The 25,955-nt window shown below is 38.8% G+C and overlaps 1 protein-coding gene across 2 annotated transcripts in view; it reads right to left on the bottom strand.

Annotated features, from left to right (window-relative positions):
• The window catches only part of tcf4 (transcription factor 4), a 161,253-nt gene that overhangs the window by 84,707 nt on the left and 50,591 nt on the right, over window positions 1-25,955 (bottom strand). For both annotated transcript variants that reach the window (XM_085926759.1, XM_085926758.1), the window contains exons 7-8: window positions 6,447-6,502; window positions 5,301-5,376 (exon numbers count right to left, since the gene is read on the bottom strand). In XM_085926759.1, the coding sequence (XP_085782885.1) occupies window positions 5,301-5,376; window positions 6,447-6,502 (132 nt within the window). The remainder of the gene's footprint in view (window positions 1-5,300; window positions 5,377-6,446; window positions 6,503-25,955) is intronic.

The following is a 25,955-nucleotide window of genomic DNA, read 5'->3' as shown; positions in this document are numbered from 1 at the left end:
AACAGAAATAACTTTGATTAGGTCCACTTTGCGCCCTAAAAATCATCCATCCATCCATCCATCCATCCATTTTCTGAAACGCTTAGTCCCCACGAGGGTCGCGGGCGTGCTGGAGCCTATCCCAGCCGTCATCGGGCAGTAGGCGGGGGACACCCTGAACTGGTTGCCAACAAACCGCAGGGCACACAGAGATGAACAACGCACTCGCACTCACACCTAGGGAAAATTTGGAGTGCTCAATCCGCCTATCAAGCATGTTTTTGGGATGTGGGAGGAAACCGGAGTGCCCGGAGAAAACCCACGCGGACACGGGGAGAACATGCAAACTCCACACAGGGAGGGCCGGAGGTGGAATCGAACCCACACCCTCCTAACTGTGAGGCGGACGTGCTACCCACTGCGACACCGAGCTACCCCCGAAAAATCATGTCATGTGATAAAACGTTTATAATGGACACTTTTTCTGTGCTGAAATAAATCATGATTTTAGCCAACAAAGTAGCAGAAATGGCGGTGAGGGTCAAGAAGATACCCAAGATTTTAAAAACTGTTGTTGGACTCTTCATTTTAATTTCAAATTTATGGAAGCATCTTTGAGGATGAAACTAAACTTTCTCAGTTCCTCTTTGGTGTCTTCTCAACAAGTGTGTCTACTGTGGCACTATGAGGACTCATATTCGTCTTTGATTAAAACAATTGGTAAGACACTTGTTGCCTCATGAACACAGTAAAGGCCACACGTTTTTTTTTAAACACACGGGCAAATGTCAAAGCTAAGGATGTCACGTTATGAATGGCACAGTGCTGAATTATATAAATCTCATGAAAACAGAATTAAACATGACCTTATAGTATATCATTTTTAATTGAATGTCCATTATCGTCTAATCAAAAACTAGCAGGGTCAGTCCTGGTTAATAGTTGGACGGAGACCACCTGAGAATGTTAGTCGAGGTTATATCACTTCCCCTAGTGAGGGTCGTAGAAAGGTTGGTCACAGTTGATTTTGAGTTAAAAGAGGCGGGGCACATCCTGGACTGCTCATGAGCCAATCACAGGGCATCATGTAAAATGTTCCAAATAAAACTTGTTCTCAGTATACAAATGAGCTCTGCCTCCTTTTCCTTTTTCACTCCCTACAAAAACAGGTGATACAATTCTGGCAGTTCTTCAACAAAGCAAAAGCACCTCTTCCCCGAATATCCCAGGAAGTGATGTTTTCAAATGTAATGTTTTACATTTCCGCCCTCCACCCTGTTGCCTTGAGAAGACCTATGATTAGGATGTCAGATCCAATTACACTGACAATCTCCATGTGAGAAACAGACCCTCTTCGTTGTACACTACAGTGATTTTATGGAGACTATGTTCAAAATAGCATGTGAGGGACACCACGATTGCATCATTTCAGACAGAGACAAATCTGAATCAATTAATGATGTAAAACAACCATTTTTTTGGGGGGGAGTCACAAGTAATCTTTTGCATTACTACTTACAAACTGATGATCTGATTATGCGTTACAGAGCTGGCAAGATTTCACGTATTACGTATTTGTTGTTTTTTTTAGTTTTGTTTTAGTTTTCATATCCCCTTCATTTTATTTCTCTTTAATAATGACATTATTTAGAACAAAAATCCCTCATTTTTTCTCTTTACACTGACCTCCTTTCAACTATTCAGATCACAAAGACCCAGACTCAGCAGGGAGTGACAGGAGCTTGACCTTGGCACCATACCTAGCTTGAGCTAAGGTGTGCCTGGGGTAGAGATGGAGACAGGTGAGCCAGTTTAACATGGAAGACAGGGACACCGTGGAATGAAATAGAATTAGAGCGAGGAAGAAAAGAAATGCTGAATGAGGGAGGGAGAGAGAGAGAGAGAGAGAGAGAGAGAGAGAGAGAGAGAGAGAGAGAGAGAGAGAGAGAGAGAGAGAGAGAGAGAGAGAGAGAGAGAGAGAGAGAGAGAGAGAGAGAGAGAGCGAAAGCGAAAGCGAAAGCGAGAGAGAGAGACTTCTATATATAAAGTGTCCAGATGTGACCTCTGCAGAGGGGGTCCGGCCTCTTGGCTCAACACTCATTAATAAGGTCACACAAAGGTGAGACAGGCGGCTGACTCACTGCATTTCAACAAAACAATAAGGGGAAGAGGATGGAGTCAATATCAACAAGCGGGCTCAGGTCTTTTTTTTTTTTTTGATACGTTGCCCTTTCAGGCTGCTTTATGTGCTAGTTATAGAATATTATTGTTTGTATTCATGAAACTTGGCCTTTAAGAAATCTTAGGGTCACCTTTGAGACACATCTTACAGAAATGGGGGAAAAAAATTGAAGGTACCATTCCCAGGCCGTCCAGCTCAGCGTGGGAATATTTTCACATTTCATTAGATAATGGAATCTTCCAAGTAGGTGTTCCTAACAGAACTGTATCTAAGATGAAACCACCATGTTTACCAAGTCGGTGGCAGTTAGGGGGTAGGTTGCACCTGTTTCTGTAGCAAGTTCACAAATACCGTACTCAAAGATGGTGTAAAACCACATACTAACAGGAGCATGAAGTGCATCCACAAGTCAAAGAACGAAAATGCACACAACATAATCCAACATGTATACACACACTCATATAGCAAATAACTAAACAAATGATTAGGTGCACACATATACATATACAACTGCATAGTGACTTCCTACTGTCAAAAGTGTGACATATGAATAAATCAATGCCCATGAAGTCCCACTTGCCCACAAACCACAAAATGATGCAACAGTCATAAAAAACACACACAAAGCCCAAATAATAATAATAAAATATTATTATATAAAACAAAATATTATTATTATTATTATTATTATTATTATTAATTAATATAATATTATTATAATATATAAATAATATTAATATCATAATAAAAGAATGTATTAATGATAATAATAATATTATAATAATAACAAAACAATTTATTCACAACGCATCACAAAACATTTGTATGACTTGATGCATTTCCACACATCGGTTTCAACGCTAGATCACTAGGAGTTTCTGTGCGAGTGTGTGTGCGTGTCTGTGTGTGTGTGGTGTGTAAGGCATCAGATTAATCTAGTAGGGTCGCTGAGATGACACTAATCCCTTCGCTGATTATCTAGAGCATAACATCACTCTAATCTGATGGGGGGTTAAGAAAGATAGACAAGGTTAGAGTGGGTAAAGCAAAGAAAGAACAAGAGGAAGAGAGTGCATTCACATTTGCAACACACAGGTTGGTTTCATTCAATTCTGCAGAATTTCTCTCTTCTTCTAGAAATATTATTTTGGGCTAAATACCAAGCGCACACACAAAATACAAAATGAGAGCACTGACAACGTGACTTCAGTGCCAGACATCCTTCCCTAAGTCACACCCCTTAAAGCGCACAAATACTAGTGTGTCTAAGTAACTCTGGGCTTGATTACACTTTTATATTATCTTTTATTTTGTCTAATTATACTTTTATACAACAGTATGCCAATGTATTTGGATTTAGGGTGCAAAAGTGACAGAAAAGCCAACAAACTGAATACAATCCGATATTGCAATGAAGTTATACTGTTGAACCAGAGAACAGTCAAAAGTGGAAAGTGAGGAGGATGTTTTCTATACAAAGTCGGAACAGTCTGTGTGTGTTTTCTATATCTGCGGCTGTCTCTGTCTCTTAGTGTTATCATTATCAAAGTAAATTGAGGTCCCCGTGTGCGAGATGAAGAATACAATATTTCCATTTCTAACTCGTGCTCCTCCTCGCTGCAGCTACATAGTATAATCACAACACTGTCAAAACACATTGCGCACACAATGGATCATTTCAGTAAACCTAAAAGTTTAGATTTCCTAGTTGCAAAGGCATTCTTAGCCATAGATTTGTGGCTTTCTAAAATATTTCAAGAATGATCATTATTACCGCCTTTGAGTTGTTTCCTCTTGTATTTCTGTCACGTAGATAAATATTCCATATAGTGAATATTATTCATAATATCTACAAAAAAAGTACTACGTGACAATGAAAGGAAAGTCTCTATTGTCTGAGGGTCCATAACAGAACTGGTAATAAAATCTATGTTTGTAAACTACAAAATGATAATGACTGGGATTGAGCCAAAACCAAGAAAGGCAATTAACTGATGTAATGTAGCTACACAGATCATAAACATTTGATATCAATGTCATGTGTCAAGATCATTACTTTCTGTGGTAGGTTTATGCAAATACAATTATGCAAGTATTAATGTTCATAACTTTAGGTGCATCTGAAATTAATAAGCGCTAATATTATAGCTGTATTAACAACTGTGCCAGTAAAGGAGAAGTGCTCAGTTCGGAATGACCTCGTCAACATTAGCTTTGCTTATAGAAGTCGTTTCCAGTATGAATCAGTACAGTTCTATACCATTGTAAACTGATTGTTATCTCTTTGACAAAAAATATTTTTAAAGACAGATTTATGAAATGTACCAAATATTTTGGCCAGTGACTGCAGCAACAGTTAGTCTGAGTACTGTTGTTGCACAAGCATATTGCTAACGTCGGGCCGAAACCACACAAAGTCACATTTTGGTGAATTTGATCTTTTTTTTTATTGGTCAGTCCACACACATGGGTGTTATTTTAACAAATTATTGACAAATTTAAAGTGTTGGTTGGCACTTTTTCAACGCAACGTGTATTTTGCAACATAATTTGGGGCTTCCTGAAAAGTGATGGTTTTGGAGATACGAGGATTCCTCCCAACGCTAGCAATATTCTCTTTGACTCCTCTTTAGCCGACTATAACATAGTTTCAAAAAGGCAAACAGCTATTTACCATTTCTCCCATCCAAATGTGAAGATTTTCAACACCGGACCACAAACTAATTACCAAGAAATGAGCGCATAAGAGCAATGGCGAAATGGATGGCTGAGGACTGACATCTTCCATATTTTATGAATCCAGTCAACGTTAATTAAGCTCTAAGTGTGTGAGGGAGAGAAAAGAGAGATCGACATGGAGAAAAAGAAGGCGGGAAAGAGAGGCACATTATCTGTGTCAGTGGCCATTTGCTCACAACTGGCGCCACATCGGCAAGAGGGCCAGAGGCACGATGCATCATGGGTAAATGAGCACACACTGCACGCCGCTTTCCATACGCTGGGGCCAAAGGGGGTACGGGGCAGGAGTCAAGGTGGAGCAGAGAAAGAGTTGACTTCTCCATGTGTGCATAAATCATTCGCTATCTGACCTCGAAATAATTACATTCCAAATTTTGATACCCAGTCAGTTGCAATGTACCTGTTAGCCTGGAGTTAGCGTACGAAGGTGAGAGGCTGTCATGTGATGTAATGTACTGAGATCCTTCTGCATAGCTCTGGAGAAAGTGAGAAAAATGACAGATAGTTTAAGGAAAAGCTACATTGACAGAACACGTAATTCCAGCAACACCAAATCAATGTCTTGTTTCTGATGGAAAAAAGGTTTTGGGGAAACGTGCTGAAGCTGGGGAAGCTGAGTGGACATATGGCCTTTATATCAACATTTTTTTTTTTAATTCTAATCACATCAAACTACTTTGCAGAGTGTCTTTTGGAATTGTGGTCCATTAATTCTAGATCTGGATCAAACTAACTGTTCTATTTTATTCTACAGGTGTTGATTGGTGGCCAGGACCAGAGCCAGGGAGGGACCTGAAGTTCTCCCATACCGAATTCACCTATTTGCATGGCCCTTGCTCTGTGCACTACACTACATGGTGCACATCTGGCTAGAAAAGTAAATTGCCTGACTGAAACTATTCCCAGAAGGTGTCTAGTACACAATGTCTTAAATCCCTTACAATTCCACAGTGAAGATTCAGGAAAATAGGGGGAGAGGTTGACAATGGAATTATTTTGCCCATTAAATTTGTTTTTAATGTACCGTATTTTCCAGACTATAAGGGGCACCTAAACACCTAAAGTTTTCTCAAAAGCTGTCAGTGCGCCTTATAGTCCGGTGCACCTTATATATGGACCACATTTCTAAATTTAAACTGGCCCAAAGTATTGTGTCATGATATCAATCATAAGTGGCCTGCTGAAGACTATGAATCATGAATCAAAAAGACTATGAATCATTATTTTGTGATTATAAAGTAATTTTTTTGCATCTGAAGTTGAAATGAAAATAATCAAATGGAGAATGTTTTGATTTGGATTAAAAATCTGACATGATGCATTAATGGTGCGCCTTATAGTCCGGGTCGCCTTATATAAGGACACCGTTTTAAAATGGGCCATTCATTGAAGGTGCATAGTCTGGTGCATCTTATAGTCCGGAAAATGCGATAGGTAGGTTCTTTGGGGTTGCACTCTTATGTGACACAAGGCAAACAAAGCCTAAGGTGTTGTAATAACAACAGTCAATTAAATAAAAATCGGTTGTTCTTTTATTTTTTTTTACCTTTGAAGAACGACTTCCACTCGCCCATGAACCTGCACTCGTTCTCTCCTCCATATCTGTAGCACAGTAAAAGAGGGAAAAAAACAAAGTTAAAACATGTTTTTTTCACTTATAGAATTGATATGACGAACTGCTCAAATATGCAATATTTTCAATGAGAAGACAGTGAGAAAAATCCACGGAGGAATCCAGTCACACAAATAGTCATCTGGACATTCATCCCACGTAATCAATATACCTCAATGACTTTTATCCTAAACACTCAACGACATTGCACACTGCATGTCATGTGTGTACATTTTGTGTACAGACTGAGTGTAATCAACTACATCAGAGTAAATCATCATCCCTACTTTCTCCATGTCATTAAACATTATTGATTATGATTGCAGAGCCTTTAATGTCTCTATGAAATGTAATGGACCTTTAAGCCTCGCACAGACCACTAATCCTTGCCGCCATCACACTGCATTGCAAAGGTCAGTCCCTTGCCCGAGAGGTCACAGGTTTGATACACTGCCACAAGTGAATGATGCCGCAAAGTATTACTTCCAGATAAATATTAACATTAAAAACTAAAATGTCCTTTTTCATTATAAACACTTACTGTAGTCTTTTATTCTAAATTGCTCATTTGTTTGGGCAGACGGAAATTATTTTTTAAGTGAAATAATAATAATATATGCATTATACATTTTGTAATTAATGGGCCAATTAATCAGTGATTTGTATTTTTCTTTCTGCCAAAAATTGGCATTGGCGTGAAAAAATACAGATTGGGTCCTACTTTCGAGCTTTTGATGTAAAATTGACTGACACTACAAACATACAGAAAATAAGTGTGACGTGTGTCAAACTTTGACTAATCAGTTCATAGATTGGCATCAAATATCCATCCATCCATCCATCCATCCATCCATCCATCCATCCATCCATCCATCCATCTATTTTCTGTACCGCTTTGTCCCCACGGGGGTCGCGGGCGTTTTGGGGTCTATCCCAGCAGTCATTGGGCAGTAAGCGGGGGATACCCTGAACTGGTTGCCAGCCAATCGCAGGGCACACAGAAACGAACAACCACCCGCACTCGCACCCACACCTACGGGCGATTTGGAGTGCTCAATCCACCTAGCATGCATGTTTTTGAGAAGTGAGAGGAGGAGTGCCCGGAGAAAAACCACGCAGGCACGGGGAGAACATGCAAATATGTCAGAGAGGGCCAGAGATGGAATCGAAACCACACCCTCTGAACAGTGAGGCGGACGTGCTAATCAGTGCGCCACCATGCCACCTTCAAATATACATATCACCAAATGTCTAAGGAAAAGACATTTGATGGGTTGAGGGTTGGGACTTAGTGGCCTTTGAAGCAGAAGTCATGTTGAAGAGGATGAGGAGGTTTACAATTAGAGAGAGCTGCATTCAGGAGGGCAATTTGAGAGGATAGGAAAGCAGATTGAAGCGGAAGGACGAGTGCAAAAGAGGTGGGAGAAAGTGTGCAGAAGTTAAAAGATGTGGAGGAGGAGGCGGTAAGGCGTCCATGTGTCCTGCACCTGATAAGGCCTGCGATTGAGGGCTATAAATTACGCTAGCAAAAGGGAGGGGGAATGGGGTGGGGGCACACAAATGGCAAAATACAAACGGAGATTTTTTTTCCCACTCCCCATTGCCATGGGTAACACACGTGTGTGAACAGACACACATGCATACACACACATTGTGGGTGATCTATCATCAGCTAATGAACTTAGACTGACAGACAGCTCCATGTCTCACACAATGATCATATTAAGACCTGCCTGACACAAAACAGACCCTTATTAATGCTGTTAGCTAGTGTGTGTTGTGTGTGTAATTCGTGTACTACCACAGAGGAAACACAAATTCTGGCTTTTACTCCGCAGCATTGCAGAAAAAAAAACTAAGGTTCATGTAGGAATGTATAATAATTACTTTGTGAGTTAGTTTGGCAGCTGTAGCTGGTCGGCTTGATAGGCATGCTCGACATGGTGATAATTGTTACTTTTCAAATGACGTACTGTACATATACTATGTAGTATTTCAGCTATCAAATTGTGAGAGAAGGTCGATTTTCAGGATTGATTAAACCCCAAAAATGTGAATGTTTGAGGTTACATTTTCAAATGACCACATATTCTCTATGTTCTCAATTGTACAGAAATAAATTAAACCCACAGTTAAAGCTAGGTGATTTGATGACATCGTCAATCTTAAACAACTAAGTTAGAATCACAAAATCTTCAACAGAAACCTCACCACAAATTGAGGACTTCAGTAATATTTGATCTCAATGGTTCTCAGTTTACTATGCCACTTGCTCCGAATCGCTGGAAATCTGTCTTGACAGTTCGCTTTCATTTAAAAGACATATCAACAATTGCCTAAGTTGGAAGTTATTATTTAAGGTGCATACATCACACTTATTTTTGCAATGGATCCACTTAGTATGCAGAATAGACACCAAGTGTAGAATCAAGAGCTAATTCTATTCCTCCTGTTATTATTAGAATAAAGAAATGAGCTTGACCCTGTCCCAGCTAACTTTGTCACAGGCTCACAACTCGACTAACCATGCCGCCTGTAATCAAACATTACATCGAGCGTGAGGTACACATTTTTAAAGCACGGCTGGGAATAAAAGAAAGAATTTCATTGAGTTTTAAGTGAAACAGACGCTTCTTTCACTTTCACTGAACCACATTCACGTTATTATCTTGGGTTATCACATACAAGCTCTAACACACAAGAAGATGAGACAGTAAGAATTAAGAGCCAGATTATGTCTTTGAATCTTCTTCTTTAAAGCCGCTTAAACTGTCTGACACCCACAATCCCACTCTGAGTGTGTGTGTGAGTATAACCAAACAAATGAAGTGACGTAATGCTCAGTTCAGAATGTCATTCTTTGCCTTCTTATCTTTGCAAACTCAAACATTACCGGCTACCTCGTTTTGTTCTTCTGTGTTCTGTGTATTTCTATTTGAGTTTCCTTTTACTGTCAATAAGCAAGATACAGTATGGGTATCATCTAGGCTCCGAGAACTACCGTATTTTCCGGACTATAAGGCGTACCTAAAAACCTAAAATTTTCTCAAAAGCCGACAGTGCCCTTATAGTGTGGTGTGCCTTATATATGGACCAAATTCCTCAATTTAACCTGTCCCGAAGCATTGTGTCATGAAATCTATCATAAGTGGCCCGCTGAAGAATATGAATCATGAATCAAAAAGACTATGGATCATTATTTTGTGATTTTAAAGTAATTTGTTGCGTCTGAAGTTGAAATAAAAAAGATAAAATGGAGAATGATTTGATTTGGATTAAAAATCTGACATGATGCATTAAGAGTGCGCTTTATAGTCCGATGCGCCTTATATGAGGACAAAGTTTTAAAATGGGCCATTCATTGAAGGTGCGCTTTATAGTCCGGAAAATAAGGTATGTAAATGAGATTAAAGGTGTTTGAGATACAAGTGTTGATAATGTTGTTGAAGAAAAAATTATACTGAATAGGAAGTAATATTACTGGCTAACTTTAAAAGTAACACAAGAGCAAGCTACTAAAAGACATTAGCTCAAGCAAACTTTCTGCTTCTGTTTTCATGTATGTCAACCTATTTATTTCATTTTTTTATCGATACTTGAGATTTATTTTGGGTGTGCAGTCAGAATGTCGCTTTGTTTATGATACATGCTCTATAAACACTATAAAATGGTTATGGTTGAATTTGTCAGTGGTGGTTTTGCACAAGCATGATTCATTTGCATTCTAGATGAGGCGGGTTGATATCTTTAGTTATGATGAAAAGAAAAGAATCTTCTAATTGTTGAGAAAGTTAGATGGTAAATCATTGTAGTGAAAGACAAGTCACTCAATGTGTTCCCAAAGCGGACAGTTCAAAAGAGGCAATGGATTGGAGTGGGTAGTAACTGTTTGGACCAAATTCATTGGAAGACTTATTCATTTGAGATCATATTTTCAAAAAAAAAATACATAAGCTGTCAAAGTCATGCGGACCTCTGGTGACTTATGGGGGAGCTAGCAGCCGGCTAGCCTCTGTGCACATCATGGTTGTACAAATGCTGTCGAAAGCTGTCCGTGTCAAATTCTGAAAGCGATTGAGCTATTTTGACACTGATTCTAGTTTGGTGGTTTACTGCTTCTTTTTGTTTCGGTTTCTCCTGAGGGGTGCACTGTTTAACAATCAGCATCAGTGTTACATATTGGTATGCAGAAATGATTGGAGTTTGAAGAGAAAAGTTACGAGTTATGTTTGCCTGAGGATATTCTTTTCCTCTTGTGTGCCACTTGCTGCAGTTCTCCTTTGATCAAACTGATCATATTCTGTTGATCAAAATATTCCTCAAGGAGATGCAAAAAGCAAATTGATATTGGACTTTCAAACAGCTGTGAACGTATTCCTTATTTTTTTCCTCAGACTACGACTATATCTGCTACTAGAACAAACTATACAATACTAACTATACTACTTCTAAAAATGGAAACAAAAATAATTTCTGCACGTAAAATTACTGGTCTAGAAGAAAAATAACAGAACCTTTACATAATTTGGCCCTCGGCGCGAACTAACTGGGGAACAATGCAGTACATCATGAGGGATCAGTGCTGTTCATTTCATAACAAATTATACCATTACACACACAATGCAAGCCATATTCTTGAAATATTTTTAATGCAATTTGTGATTTTTATGAAAATTGAGTTTTATTGTCTTGTTGTTAAACATTGTCATGTGGACTCCTCTCCAATTGTGCACATAGTTTTTCAATTAGCAAACTGGAAGAGTATCCACGTGAATCATTTAGGACCGCAAATGTATTAGGTTATACAACACAGGCAGTTCGAGAAGAATTTTAGGAGGAAGTTAGGGTTCAAAAGGTTAATGATCAGAAACGCTTCTGTCTGATGCACATTCGATGTGTTACAATGCCTATTGATTCTCTGCACACATAATCCCGCACAACCACACACACAAAAAACACATACGATACACACACACACGCAAACACACACAGGGGCCAGTGTTTCCTGTCATTAGGCAGCAGAGCTGTTCTATAATTAGAACATCTGGACCCAAGTAAGTTTAGTGCCAATGGCCTCACACACACACACACACACACACACACACACACACACACACACACACACCCTACACGTTATGGTTTATTTTTATTTTTTTTACTTGTGCCTTTTTTATGATGCTTGTTTTCTCGCTTTTTTGTTTAGAAAAAAAAGCACATTAAAGTAGCAAAACAAACAACAGCTTGGAGAGCTAATGGCACACTAAATGAATAGAGAGAGGCGCTTGTGAAGTAAGAGAGGGAACGAGAGAATGGGAGGGAGTGACAGGAAAAGTAGAGAAAAAAAAAAGATTAGCAAGTTCAAACATGGTTTTCTCGAATCAGCAGAGTTTTTCTTTTTTCTTTAAATACTCATAGCCTACAGATGTCTTTCCAAAAGGAGAGATTAATATTGATTATAGCAGGGCACTTCCCTTTCTATATTTTCCCCTTCTCTGCAGTAGAGGAAGAATAAGAAGCCCAGCCGATTCCTTTGACAACCCCCCTCGTCTCTCCACACAAACTCATGTGAAGCCGAGCCAACTGTGGCTTAGATCTCTACACACCATTACCACCGGAGGAACAAAAGGAAATAAAAAAAGCTAAATTGTCGGAGACTAAAAAGCAGCAGAGTTAGCAAACTTTTAAAAGTGGAGAGAACAATACTCATGAAAGCACCGAGACAAAGTACTGCCTGAGAGCAAGTAATAAGATAGCAAGTGAGAAAACAGAAATCATTTGCATGGTTATGTTCAGAAACAGAAATTGCAAAAGCATTTTGTTCAGAAGCTGGTCACCCTCCAGTTATGATTCAGATTTTTGATCAAATATTGCCAGCTGTCCCATTGAGCAACCTATTGGGTAAACTGTTAAAATACAATTGTTTAAAAAAAAAGGTGTGAAAATAAGACAATCACTGGTAATAAATAGAATAAAAAAAGAATAAAGAATTGCTTGCTCAACCTAAGCAGTTGTCGAAAATTCCCTGGACGGCAAAAGGGCATCCAGAAGGCAAACCACACTAGAGCCAGCTAGTGATTGGTCCAATTAGTCAACTAATCATTATGATTGTAATTACATTATTACTTTCTCATGTTATGTGTATCAGTTTTGGTTATTTTGAACATCATAAATGTAATGTTGATGTCAAAGATGACTGGACATTTAACAGCTAAAGTAATCAGTTAATCCATTAATTAATTCAAATTAAGCACCAGTGAGACAAACAGGTGAACTGGCAGAGTGAAAGAAGAGCGAAAGAAAGAGAAAGAGAGCGAGAGATTGAGTGAGAAAGAGAGAGTGAAAGAGAGAGCGAGAGAGAGAGAGAGAGAGAGAGAGAGAGAGAGAGAGAGAGAGAGGTCTCTAGGTAAATTTGTCTTTGACAATTCAATTAAGTCTTCTTTCCCTCCAATCCTTAGAGGGAATATATAAAAAGTCTAAGGAGTTTTTTTATTTTGTATATGATGGTTTTGTAAAACTCTATCTCACAGACACCTGCCAGCTCTGAGATACTGCCAACAGAAGCATAAGTAAGGCTTAATCATTGCACAAGAGAGGAGGAGAGACATTTTCCCAAACTGGAGAAAGTCCAAGGGTTGGATGAGGGGCTGCGTAATGGTCTTTCAACAAGTGCAGAAAGTAAATCGACAAACAGTTGGGCTGCGTTAAACAAGCTCAGAAATTCGTACCTTGACATCTGCTTTTAATTACCAGTGAAAATAGAAAACAGCCCTTTTTATTTATTTTTTTTTTTTTTTGACTCTCGTGCTTTCATCCTGCTCTCCTCAAATGTCTAGAACCATAAACGTACATTTTTGCAACTGCTGAAAACTGTATGCGTTTTTTTAGTATTTGGGAACCTTGAGGGGTCCTTGTGGAAATGATGGATCATTTGGTTTGAATATGACTGAAAAGAAGAAGATTGCTCCTGTCAGGTGTGAAGAAGAGGGCCGGTAAAAAGTAGTTCAAACTAGATTGCCGACAGTCAGCACAGATGGTGGTCATGGCTTAAAGAAACGGACTAATTTCTAAAGGAAACATATAAACATTTATCCAAAACAAAATTTGTGCAACTGAAACATCAGCGCTACTTGCTTTTCCTACGCAGATATATCCACAAAAGAAAAAATCATGGAAACTATGACAAGTAGTTTCAGATCCGTCTCAGAAATCACAATTTAGATCAAAACTATCAGAGATAGTAATAACAAAGTTGCTGTTTAAAGGTATGTAAGGGTGAACCAACATACAAGCATACAAGCAAATATATGTATTACATATGCTGTAAATAAAACTCCCTACATCAGTGACTACATCAAATCAAAACTTCACTCATCATGCGAGACAACAAACTGCTTTTCCCTTTTAGAGCCAGCCTTAGGTAAACACAATTTCAATTTCCTAAATGGCCCATATGGAAGAAGCAACCTGAAATTGTTTTCACAAGAAAAAAATGGCCATGTCAGATGTAAGTCACTTGAAGTGTAGTGCTGGGCTGCCTGAGTCTGAGCCTCGAGAGTCTCCCCCCCTAATGTCCACTGGCGGACCTAGAGGGGGGGCCGCGGGGACACCAATCACCCCAAGAAAATTGCCTTTTGGGTATTTTCTTCTTGTTCTGGAAATTATTTTCCACATCCACCCAACCCCGTGGGGAACACTTACTGAATCTTTATTTTATCAGCATTTTCAGAAGAATTTTTGTGGTTTGTTAAAAAAAAAAAGTGTTTTCCAAACCACCCAGAACCGTGTATGCTGATTATCCACAGTATGTTTTATTTCAAATCCCGACTTGAATCAAATAAGCTAAATAAGTATGCTTGAAATTTTTGTTTCCATTAAATTCAGTTGTCAGTTCAGTGGTGCTTGATACAATGCTACTGTGCTGCATGGGTCATTAAACAATCTACTGCTGGATCTACTACATGTCACAATAGTTGTACAAGAAAACACTTCAAGGTATTCCTGATGAGTTCCCCTGGACAAAAAAAAAAATCCCAGAGCTTTCCGACTGTGCCATTCTGAATGTGAGGCCAAAAGGCAATCTTGGAATGGAGCCGATACATAGCAATGCTCACACACATTAATTCACATGCACCTGTACGGGAAGAAGAGCAGAGGCATTAGTTGGTTTTAGTAGGCGACAAGGAAGTGAAAGTGGGGCTCAGGTGAATTCCATCAACTTGCGCCCAAGCTGCTAATAATAGATCACTGAAACCATCACAGCATTAACAGCCATTTACTGAGAAATCAGTCACGCAGTCACTCGAAAAAAAAAAAAAAAAGAAGAAACAAGATTCAGCTTCCTCCCACTGAGTGTCTCTCACTACCAACTGTATGTGTAAAGTGCCTTTGGGCAGCTAGAAAAGCGATAAATAAATTCTAAACATTATCATTATGATTAGAAATAGCAGTAGTGACAAAAAAAAAATCAGTTACCATGTCTTGAGCTAATTTTGTAAATCCTTTTAAGCATGTGATCTATTCATATAACACGATATATTCATTTACTTGAGACAATGGAATTAGAGCAATTTTAACTTCAACGTTGCAATTGTTTGAGTAAACACTGATCAGTAACTTAACTAGTTATTGTATCTTTTTTTTTAGCAGTGATTATGTGAAATAAATGAAAAGGTCCATAATTTATCCCCTGACGTAGTTGTTACCAACAGCGACCGTTATTACAGACTGGGGAGAGGTTCATCGTGGGATATTGCCACCTGGATGGCACTTCCTTTTCTGGAAGCGAGGAGTGAGAAGCCGCTAACGAGTTAGCATGTCTGCATGGGTGCAAGGTTGTAGGGACCCGCACACACTCACGAATACACACACACTTGCACATGCAATTTGACAGTCACTGACAAACAACCCTCTTGACACACACACAGCCCAACACAGCCAAACACACCCCCACACACACTTATATACGTAGACACAAAGCAACAAATAGCGACACACACACAGATAGTGCCTGCGGACATTCTCTCAGTTTTTCAAGACTTGTTGATTTTATTTTTTTGCAGGAGAAAGTCCTAACATTCATAAAGGGCATGACTTCAAGGATTGAGACAAATCAGTTTTGTATGATTGTATGGTAAGGACATAGACGTATGATGCAGTGAAATTAATAACCATTGAAAAATTTGTCTTAAAACCCTTAAAGCAAAGAAAACAGAGATAATTCTACCTGCTGCTGACTGCAAAGGCTCCGCTAATTCAAAATTCACGCTCAGACCTGTCACTCTTCACAGAACCCTGCAAACCTCCTCAAGTTACAAATTCCTCCATGACAGACCTCAAACTAGTGTTTTTTTAAAGGAGAACCCTACAAAAAAATAAAATAAAATAGCTGACTACTGCAAACTATGGGCGATGTCATCTTTGCTTGTCAAGGTTTAGAATAGAGTTGCAACGGCACCATAACCCATTAGCACATCCCACTTATAATTTGACTTAATACACAACAACTTATTTTATTTCATTCAGTCTCGTCGTGACAAAATGCGTATAATATACACTGTATCATATTTAGCAAATGTGAGAACTCAGCTTAGTTATGTCACTGTTCTGCCATATTACAAAGAAAGCATTGCCATCACCAGAGGTGATGAAAGAGGACAATGGTAAGATGAGAAAAGGTCAATATTTCAAGATAATACTCTTTAAATGTGTGAATTTTATGAACAGTTCAGCCATTTTCATGTTCCTCTCTCCGACTGCCAGTCCTTGCCTTTCATTCTTTATTTACTTTTTTATCTTCCAACTGCTCCTCCTCCCTTCAGCCTTCCTTGCTTTTGTCCTCGTGTCCCTCCAGTCGCCGAGCCTTCTGTCCTCACCTCAAGAAGAGGAGGTTGCAGTTGGTGTAAAGTCACACAAGAGAATAATGACAGGCACCTGCCCACACTATCTTCAATGCTTCTAGTGTGGACGGGCGACCAGCTGAATGAAACTTGTGACCGAACCAAAAAAAAAAAAAAAAGTTGTTCCCGTTTGCACAACAAGTCCCCTAAAACCAGCAAAGGATCTCAGAGGACTTCTTAAAAAGCAACTGAAGCTGAACAGCATTGACTTCACAAGGACTTAAACGTCTTTTTTTTCCTCCCAAGAGAAACCCACAAGAAGAAAAACTTTCAAAGTGAAGTTATTTTGAAGATATTTAATTAATAACAATTTTTGTTGCTATAGTACCCAAATCACAACCGCAGCGCACTTAACAAAGACCGAAAATTTGAGCCCCAACTAATCCCCCCCAAAAAATCATACTCACATTGACACCAAAGAATCATTTTAGAGACTTTAAATAAACTAGCACACATGTTTTTTTTGTAATATGGGAGGAAGCCAGTGTACTCTGAGAAAACCCACACAGACGGGGGCGGAGCTATGTGGTGGCCAGGCCACCCCTTGTCACTTTCTGTCCTACCCCGACAAGTAATGGTAACATATGATGGGTCAAGAAACGGTTTTGAATTTACTTTGATGTGGCACAAAAGATATGACGTGATGGTCCCAGAGGAGTGACACGTGACATGCTCAAAGAACACAGCGACACTTTTGTGTAATTGAATCAATCGAGACGAAACTCTTCAGCAGAGTGAGAATGCAGCTTGTTAAGAAAACAGGTAAATGTTTTCAGTGATAATTTGCTACACTTTGTTTGCCACCAGGCCAATTTGTGTCCCCACCCTATCCCGCTGCAGATGAGAATCATAAAGTGTGTCTAAAAAGACCGTCAATCCAATTAATTCACTTACAAATGTTTCATCATTTCTTGAAAGCCTTCTGTTCTTCTTACCTTTTTGTGTTATGCTTCTTTCCACTTTAGTTTACTGTACCAAACAAAGTTCCTTGCTCTATCATTGCGTGAATGTCAGTATACAACGAAAGGTCTTAAAGTTTATTTAAAAAAAAAAAAAAAAAAAAAAAAAAACTAGTGCTTGCTCTCTGACTCGAATACCGTATCATGGATGCCAGTCCAATATTGGATTGTGTTAACAAATTACATCCACATCACTGGGTCAAAAGTTACTATGCCATATCATTTCAAGTTGTCACATTTGACTGGCATTCCTTTGTGTCCACATCAACTTAAGGGCAACATGGTGAAACCAACCTACTTGCTGACATAGCAGCCTTGTTGGGCCATTCCCAAATCAACCAGAACTCCATGTTTATCTTTAAACAAACAAAACAAAACACTACATTCATCAATGAACAAAACCATTTGAGACCACTGCAGTATACACTTTGATATTAACATGTCTAGTTGTGTGGCCTAAGAAGTACAAAATACAAGAAATCATATCAATCAGGAACATTAAATTGAACACACATACATGCACACAAGAAAGAGCCCTCCAGAGAGTTCAGTGACCAGATGTCAGGAGGGCAGAGTGCGTCACTTGACTAAGAACAGGCGTGTGTGTGTGTGTGTGTGTGTGTGTGTGTGTGTGTGTGTGTGTGTGTGTGTGTGTGTGTGTGTGTGTGTGTGTGTGTGTGTGTGTACAACTACTCCATAAATTCATTGATCTTGAAAAAAAAAAAACAAAAAAAAAAACACCCACCCACACGCACACTGGCAAACACTAAAGTGAAGGCTTCCCCTTTGAAAACCACATAAGACATGTCAGGTCACGCAGCAAGGAAAGCTCCGCTACTCTATCTGCGAGTGTGTGTGTGTGTGTGTGTGTGTGTGGGGGGGGGGGGGTGCACTGGTGGGTAATTCCCAATTCACACACTCACCTCATTCATTATTTTTTAAAAGTTAATCTGACGTGTCTTTCCACAGTTTGCACAGATTAATACTGTTGTTTTAGAAAGTCTTTGACTTTCTGTGACATGAATCTTATTTGTCTGTATTAAGCTTCTCTTACTTCATCACTTGACGGTTGAGGCAACAAGTGTGGCTAAGGAAGAAATAAAAAAAAAAATAATAAAAAAACAAGAGATCAGAGTGTGCCACATGCATGGATGCCCCGCATCTTTTCAAATGCTTGCCGACGAAATTCCGCCTGCACGAATGAAAATACTGTTGATGATTTACTGTCTTTATGGAGGCTCACTTCTTTTTCTTCAGACTCGGGGCAGCCACTTGAGCGCAAGTAACCACTTACCACCTCCCCAGCTCCATCCCCAGTCATCACGGTAATGATGGGATCTGAACTATAGTCGAGGAGGGTGGGTGAGCTGCGTCTTATTTGCATAAAACAGGACCGCCCCCTCAAAACGGGAGGCTTTTTACATTGCTCCCGCACAAACCTTAACAATGTGCCATCATTTTTCTCTTTTAACTTGAGGGTACAGTTTAAAATGTTAGGATATGGGGTAGGTGACTTTTTTTCTGTTATTTAAGTAGCTGTCCTCTGTAGCGATGGAAACTGTGCATTTGAGTGCATGTGTGTATACGGCTGTCAAACTCTATAACTGAAGTTATTATATTAACAGAGAACAGAACTTGCAGCTTCACATTTCACATTGTTACTATTCAGAGAACCTTAATTTGGCTTGCACACAAGAAAAAGCAAATGACCTCGGAGAACAATAATTGCATTCATGTGAGTTCAGCACATATAAGCACAAACATACCAAGGATAAAAGAGCAGTACAAAAAGCATAACGTTGTATACTGCACAGTACGTATTCACAGTAACCAAACAAAGCTGAAAAATCTTTGACGGAAACCCATTGGAGGGAAAATCCCTGACATGGCAAATAAAGATTTTCTCAGCGTGTTTTCCCATCTAAATATGAACCAAATCAATTCCTTGTCTTTAGAAATGAAGCACAAACTTAGTCACTGTTAACTGTGATGCACATGGTCACAGCAGAACATGTGCTGGACAACCAGAGGATCATTCAGTTGAAAAGTAGCTTATAAGAAGATCTCCTCCCTTGATTGTGCATCTTAAAATTTTACAATGAGTTTCAGTTTGCATTTAGTTTCCGAGCTTTTGGTTGGGTTGCAGCAGTCTGCTTTCCAACGCTTGTGATAAATATGGCTTTATGAAACAGCTGGTTACTCTCCATTGCTTATGTGATGAGTCAAAATCAGGAACCAGCCAGCTGGATGGAGTCTGCAAAAGTCTCATTCAAGACCCGTAGCAAGGAGAGAATACCAGATCACAGCAACATCTGGGTTTGTCTGTCAGTAATTAACAACCAAAATACTATGGACTAAAATTAACACAGTGTCAGGTATACAGGTTGTTGACCAAGGAAAAAAAATCAGCTTGGGAGATAATAATAATAATAATAATTGATGATTAAATTCATAGCAAAATAATAATAATCATTCTAACCCTGGTCGTCACGCTTCAGAGCGTGAATATAATTTTTGACTAGTCTTTAGCAGCTATGTGCCATAATAAAAAATATAATCTGCAGCGGGGAGCATTTTAAGCATTTTTATGTAATATGAAATAAATGTAAATATTGCGGCATGTGGGCAAACCAGGAAGCCATATGTGACATCTTAATCAGTTGTATGGGAACATTGTACTTTGTATCTGTATTTTAGCCTCTTATAAATAAAAACTTGATGTCTAGAGAGGGACAATAGCATCTGAAATTTCCCTTAGGATCTAAACAAAACCAATTCATAACCTTTGTGTCTCTGGAAAAACAAGCTCGAATGTCAGCTATATTCATGTTCATCTCCCATGCAGGAAAATTCTCTTGATCTCATTACTCCCATTGACAGCTTTCAGATGATTCAGAATTCCAGACAGAAGCAGCTTATAAAGGAAAGGCAATACAAACCACCTATCCCTTGTATATTTAGAGAAAAAAAAAATGTATCCGCAGTGGGTTAGTCTTTTCTATTTCATACACAACACAATTCTATGCATCTCATTGCTATCACTGACAGCTTTCAGATGATTCTGGTGCACGTGAATGAATCCAAAAGCGTAAGAAAAGGAGCAAGCAGCCTAGCCACATATATTACCAGAACAGATGGTACCATCCTAGTGCATACTATCTTCAGAACAGAAAAAAACAAACACATTGCAGAATAACCCTTCGATTTCTACACCCACCGTACTACTATTTCTTCTCGTGAAAGATAGGTGAGGTGCCCTACACACTGAAAACAATCTTCAGTCCGTCAGTATGTGTCTGCAATTTTTCTTCATTTTTGTTTTATTTTTAACCATAGCGCTGTACTTGTTCACTGCCCTTCCAATGTCACCAAAGCAAGCAGATTGTAATGACAAAATGTGCAATTGAACATGCCATGTGCTGTCTCTTGTTGTTGCTAGCTAACAAATTAAATTGGCGAACAAACAACTCATTCAAAACAAATGTGCCTGGTAATAATAAATAATAATAATAATAAATGTTGCTAAAAATTGCAGCAAAAATGTATTCATAATTTTCTACCTAGTTTCTTCCCACATCCTGTTGCGTTTGACGTAATTGAAGACTAAAGAAAGCAAAGATTCAATGGTCATGATCAGGAGAGATTTTTCGCATTCATATTCTTTTTACACTTGAAAACTTGAATCACACATTCAAGCATGCAGAGCTTCAAATGAGAAAGAGCTGTGTAAATGTGGAGCAGGGCTGGGTCTCTGCAGCCTTGTGAGTCTGGGCCACAGTAGGGACGGAGAACAGTCACTACTTGTTTTATTGCCTCATGATGAACACCTGCAACGACTGAGGGGGAGGAGGGGAAAAAAAAAAAGGTCGAGGGCAGACAAAAGGCTCACATCTGTGTGTGTGAGAGTGAAGTACTATGGGAATGCCTGTGTGTGTGTGTTGTGTGTGTAGGTCTCAGGTTACATTCTTGTGGACAGGCTGCCAAATGAGACCGTCTGTGCACATGCTGCTCACAGCCTCCGACATATACACGCCCTCGTATGCTGGTAACTATGTTGGTAGATATCCTACATGACTAAATGTGTCAGCTCTTTCTTGCATAATTTAGATTTTATGAGTTGACATAAGTTTAGGCGAAAGGGAAAGCTATGTTTAAGCAATTTATATTTGGGTTTATTAACTCACAGTGGCTTTCGTCACCTTGACATTTTAGGGATGCAGCTACTTGCAGAATCTTGACCCCAAAATTTCATTTTGATCTTGGGAACACACCGGGACCATTTCGACCTTGGTATAAACGGTACAATGAGTTATTTGGGAGTCCTCTAATAAGACCATCAAATATGGACCCCAGCCGGACAACGGTTTCTCAATAAATGTGTTTCACAGAACCTTTACTCAAATATCTGCACCTACTATGGATCTACGGAAGTACTCTCCTCACCTATTTTTTGCAGACTATGTTGATGCTCTTTTAACTATAAAAGAAAAGATAGACTTGAAAAAAAAAAAACGCTCCTCGTGGGTAAATATCATGCATAAATATTTGAATCATTATGTACAGTATCAGATGAAATAAGAGTGTCTTGATAGAAATTATTCTGAAAGGATGGGTGACTTTCGATACCAGCTTTATTTTAAGGTATCGGTACTCATGGAGACCGCCAATACCATCCACCGATACTTAAGGCAAATAAAGTCTGACATTAAGTCTACATTGGCGCCATTCTATGGCAACTCATCATCGGCTTCTCCTTTCCTACTAAATATGGTATCATTTGCTGTTGTTTTATTTTGTGCATTTATGTTGAATTCAAAAGTTGGGGCTATCCCATAGAGTCTAATGGATGGTTAAACATCCATTCAGGAAACAGTTTATTGAGGAAACGACGAGCGGAGCGCGCCTATTTTCCTGGAAATACAGCTGTGCCCTACAGTGAAGATATATCGCTGCTACCTTTTGACTTCGGCTTCTAAAACAAAAAAACAAAAATGATTCATTCAGGACAACAAGCTATTCTAAATCACCAGTGACTATTCAAACACATTTTTCCACATATGACATCACGCAGAAGGTGGACGCTAATACAAACAGGTGGCTGAAGTAACTAACTCCCATTATTTTGCAGACTATAAGGCACACTTAAAAGTTTCTCAAAAACCATCAGTGTGTCTTAGAATCAGATAGCCTTATGTATGGATGTTAAATTGAAGGTGAATAAAGTTTGACTTCTATGCTGTATTAGTTTGTTTCCTTTAATGTGCCTTAATGAGCTTTATAATCCGGTGCTCCTTGTATTTTCTAAGTATACGGTATCTTCTGGAAGAAAAAGTCACACTGCAGCCTAGTTGCAAAAAACCTTTATGTAAATTAAGCTGACACGGCAGATGTAACTGCTTTACACTCAACAATGTAGGTGGCAGTAGATAATAGACTTCTCCCCAATTTGTTGTGACTGATCTCCTGACCTCCAACCATCATATCATCTTATGAGGCCAACTTTGCTTTCCATACAAGACATTGAGAAGAAATCCCTTGAAAATACAGAAGCCAATTATTTTAACACAGGAAAGTTCATGTCTTTTTTTGTTTGTTTGTTTGTTTTTTTATTGCATAACATTGTCATCAATCAAATATATGTGCCAGACTGTTATATGCACATCAAAATCCGACCAACATTTAAGGCTACAAAATCTAAGGGTGTTTTCCAGTTGTCTTGTTTAGTTTGGCTGAACCGATCTCTGGTTCATGCAACCCCTTGGTGTGGTTTGTTTGGGCAGGTGTGGACACAGCATTTGAACTTAGATACAGACCGCTTGAAGAAGTGGTCCTGAAGTCCAGTGATTATTTGTTGTGTAATGTGATTCAGTCTCGACCTAACCAAATATGTAAACGTTCAGAACATAGTCAGACATATGCACATATTGTTTACTTCTGTGCGCACAAACCTTTATTTATTATTTTAAATATGATAAAATAGCAGCAACCGTTTGGTAATGGTCGATGATTTTTTTTCCAAAAGAGCCTATCATGAATGAACGTGAAACCAAGCTAATAACTAGCCATTACGTTTTACATATGTATGGGGTTGAGGGGGGGTCAACATTACAACGCACCAGCTGGTTTTCGAGTATTCTGGGTTTGTGGTTTATATTGACTGACCAGTTTCAACTCAAATATTTTGTAGTTTATACTAAAGTGTTCCAAACATTTTAAATAACAACAAATGATGTGTTTCATCGCTGTCGACATTTAGGTCAAGTGAAAGTCGTACATTTTTCGAAGTAATTTGAAATTTAAGATTGAAATAAAGCAACAGGTCTAAGGGATGCATTTTTGCTTTGAATGGAATTGTAGCATCGGATATCAGACATCAACAATAAAATATCAATTTGTCAGGAAAAAGATATTTGAGGATTGTTTTTTCCTGATGTCTGTTACGTGGCAGTGTAACAACTCATTCATCAACTTGAGACACCTCACCTGTCTTACAACTGAGGATGCCCTTAAACGAAATGTCTTTTATCACTTTCTACTACCACTTTTGCCGTGTAATGCAAGATGGTGAAGCAGAAATTTGATTCATGTTTCCAAAGTAGATGTTATATTCTTTTGAATTATTATTTGGTAAGTCTCGGGTGTAAATCTATAGGATCTACAATCCTTGGCTTTTAGTAACACAGCAGCAGGGAAACAACTTCATTATGCTGCATTTATTGGATAATTGGTTCTTCGAATGGCTCCAAGCTGCCAAACGATGGCCATCCAACAGACAGCAGGCAAGAAAAGTGGGATAAGAGATGAAAGCCTAGAACCCCCCCCCCACACTGAAAATAAAATCATGCCTTCTTAAATATGCTTTTATCCAAAGGCAAAAACACTCGCAAGTAAATGTTTCAGCCTCAAGTTATAGCCAATAAAAAAATACACCCCATAAAAAATGCCCCAAAACATTATACATTATACTGTAAAACAAGAATAGAAAAAATAAACAAGTGCAATAAGACTGTACTAGCTGAAAACGGGTAAATTAGCCAAACATGATATATATGATATATAACATGATATATATATATATATATATATATATATATATATATATATATATATATATATTTTTTTTTTTTTTTTTTTTTTTTTTCCAAACAAGTATTCTCAGAAATAGTGCAAAACGACATTTTTTTACAGGGAGAGTTTTAAAGGGTGTAATGGTTGAAGTGAAGAGGGGAAAGCGGGAGAAATGTTTATAGTGAGAAGTTCTTGCTATTCAGAGCCTTGAAAGAATGGAATGCAGCGGGAAGATCAATGTGTCTCTCTCGGTGACACACACACACACACACGTTTGCAGATGTTCAGAAGCTATGAGGAAGGAAACCTTGGCTCTCTTCAGGACATTATGAACTTGTCGCAGACACACACCCCTAAGATGTAAACACAAACCTACAAACTACAGACAAAAATATTTTCTTTTTAAACCTGTTTCACTTAATAAAAAAAAAATGGCCAACATCAGGTTAGTAATATTGCTTGTTTCTTTTCTCTTTTTTGTCCACATGAGAACTATAATGCAACACACAAAGCATAAAATGTATACACATATGCATATACGCAACCTTTTCTTTTCTCTCACTCCCACATGCACATAGACACGTGAGTGTGAACACATACACACACACACACTGTCTGGCCCATCACAGGACCAGATGGCACCAGGGGTGTTCCAGACAATTTACAATCTTTGTGAGTGTGCATGTATGTCAGTAAATGTGTGCGTGTGTGAGATTTTCCAAGCAACCCCCTCACCCTTTTTGCCACACACACACACACACACACACACACACACACACACACACACACACACACACACACACACACACACACACACACACACACACACACACACACACACACACACACACACACACACACACAGGGAATTGGCACTGCCACTCTGGTGCCAAAGCCTGAGACTGAAACAAAAGCTGGGAGAAACCATTGTGCAGCTTCCCTGCTCCAACCCACCTTTCACTCTGAACCAGATGGTTTCATCTGCTAGTCTCTGTAGTGTGAAGGTTCACTGTGTCTCTGGCAAGTCAGCGTACATCACATTAGTACATTTAACACACTCAATGAACAGATTCTCCATGCAACACACACTCTTAAATAAGAATATTTGCTTCGTGGCTGACTTTGAAATGAAATGTAGTTTTTTATTTTTTTCCAGCATCAATTTTCGATGCCGCTTGTCCGCGTTAAGTCATAAATGAACTGGAGCCAAGAGTTCACTCTGCACTGGTCGCCAGCTAATCACTAACCGAAATATTTCAAGCTACAAATATTTTTATAGAATGTGTAAAATGTAGTAAAATACAACATCTGTGCAAATCAAAATGATCAAAGTACATCTGCCCCTGTGGTAGACAGCACGTGATTTCTACTCCATTCCTTCTTTCACTTTATTTCATAATGCTTATTTTTCCCAGCAACAACATTTAGAATGCCACACAGTAATAAGTGCTTTGAATGTTAGCATCTCCTTTGTTTTTTCATATTAATTGGAAATGCAAGAGGTGTTTTCTGGTTGTTTG

Source organism: Syngnathus leptorhynchus, chromosome 12 (genome assembly GCF_054491065.1).
Source record: "Syngnathus leptorhynchus isolate UIUO chromosome 12, UIUO_Slep, whole genome shotgun sequence".
In the NCBI taxonomy this organism is placed as follows: Eukaryota; Metazoa; Chordata; class Actinopteri; order Syngnathiformes; family Syngnathidae; genus Syngnathus; species Syngnathus leptorhynchus.
The sequence above is the reverse complement of the archived record's forward strand: the minus strand, read 5'-3'. Positions and strand labels throughout refer to the sequence as shown.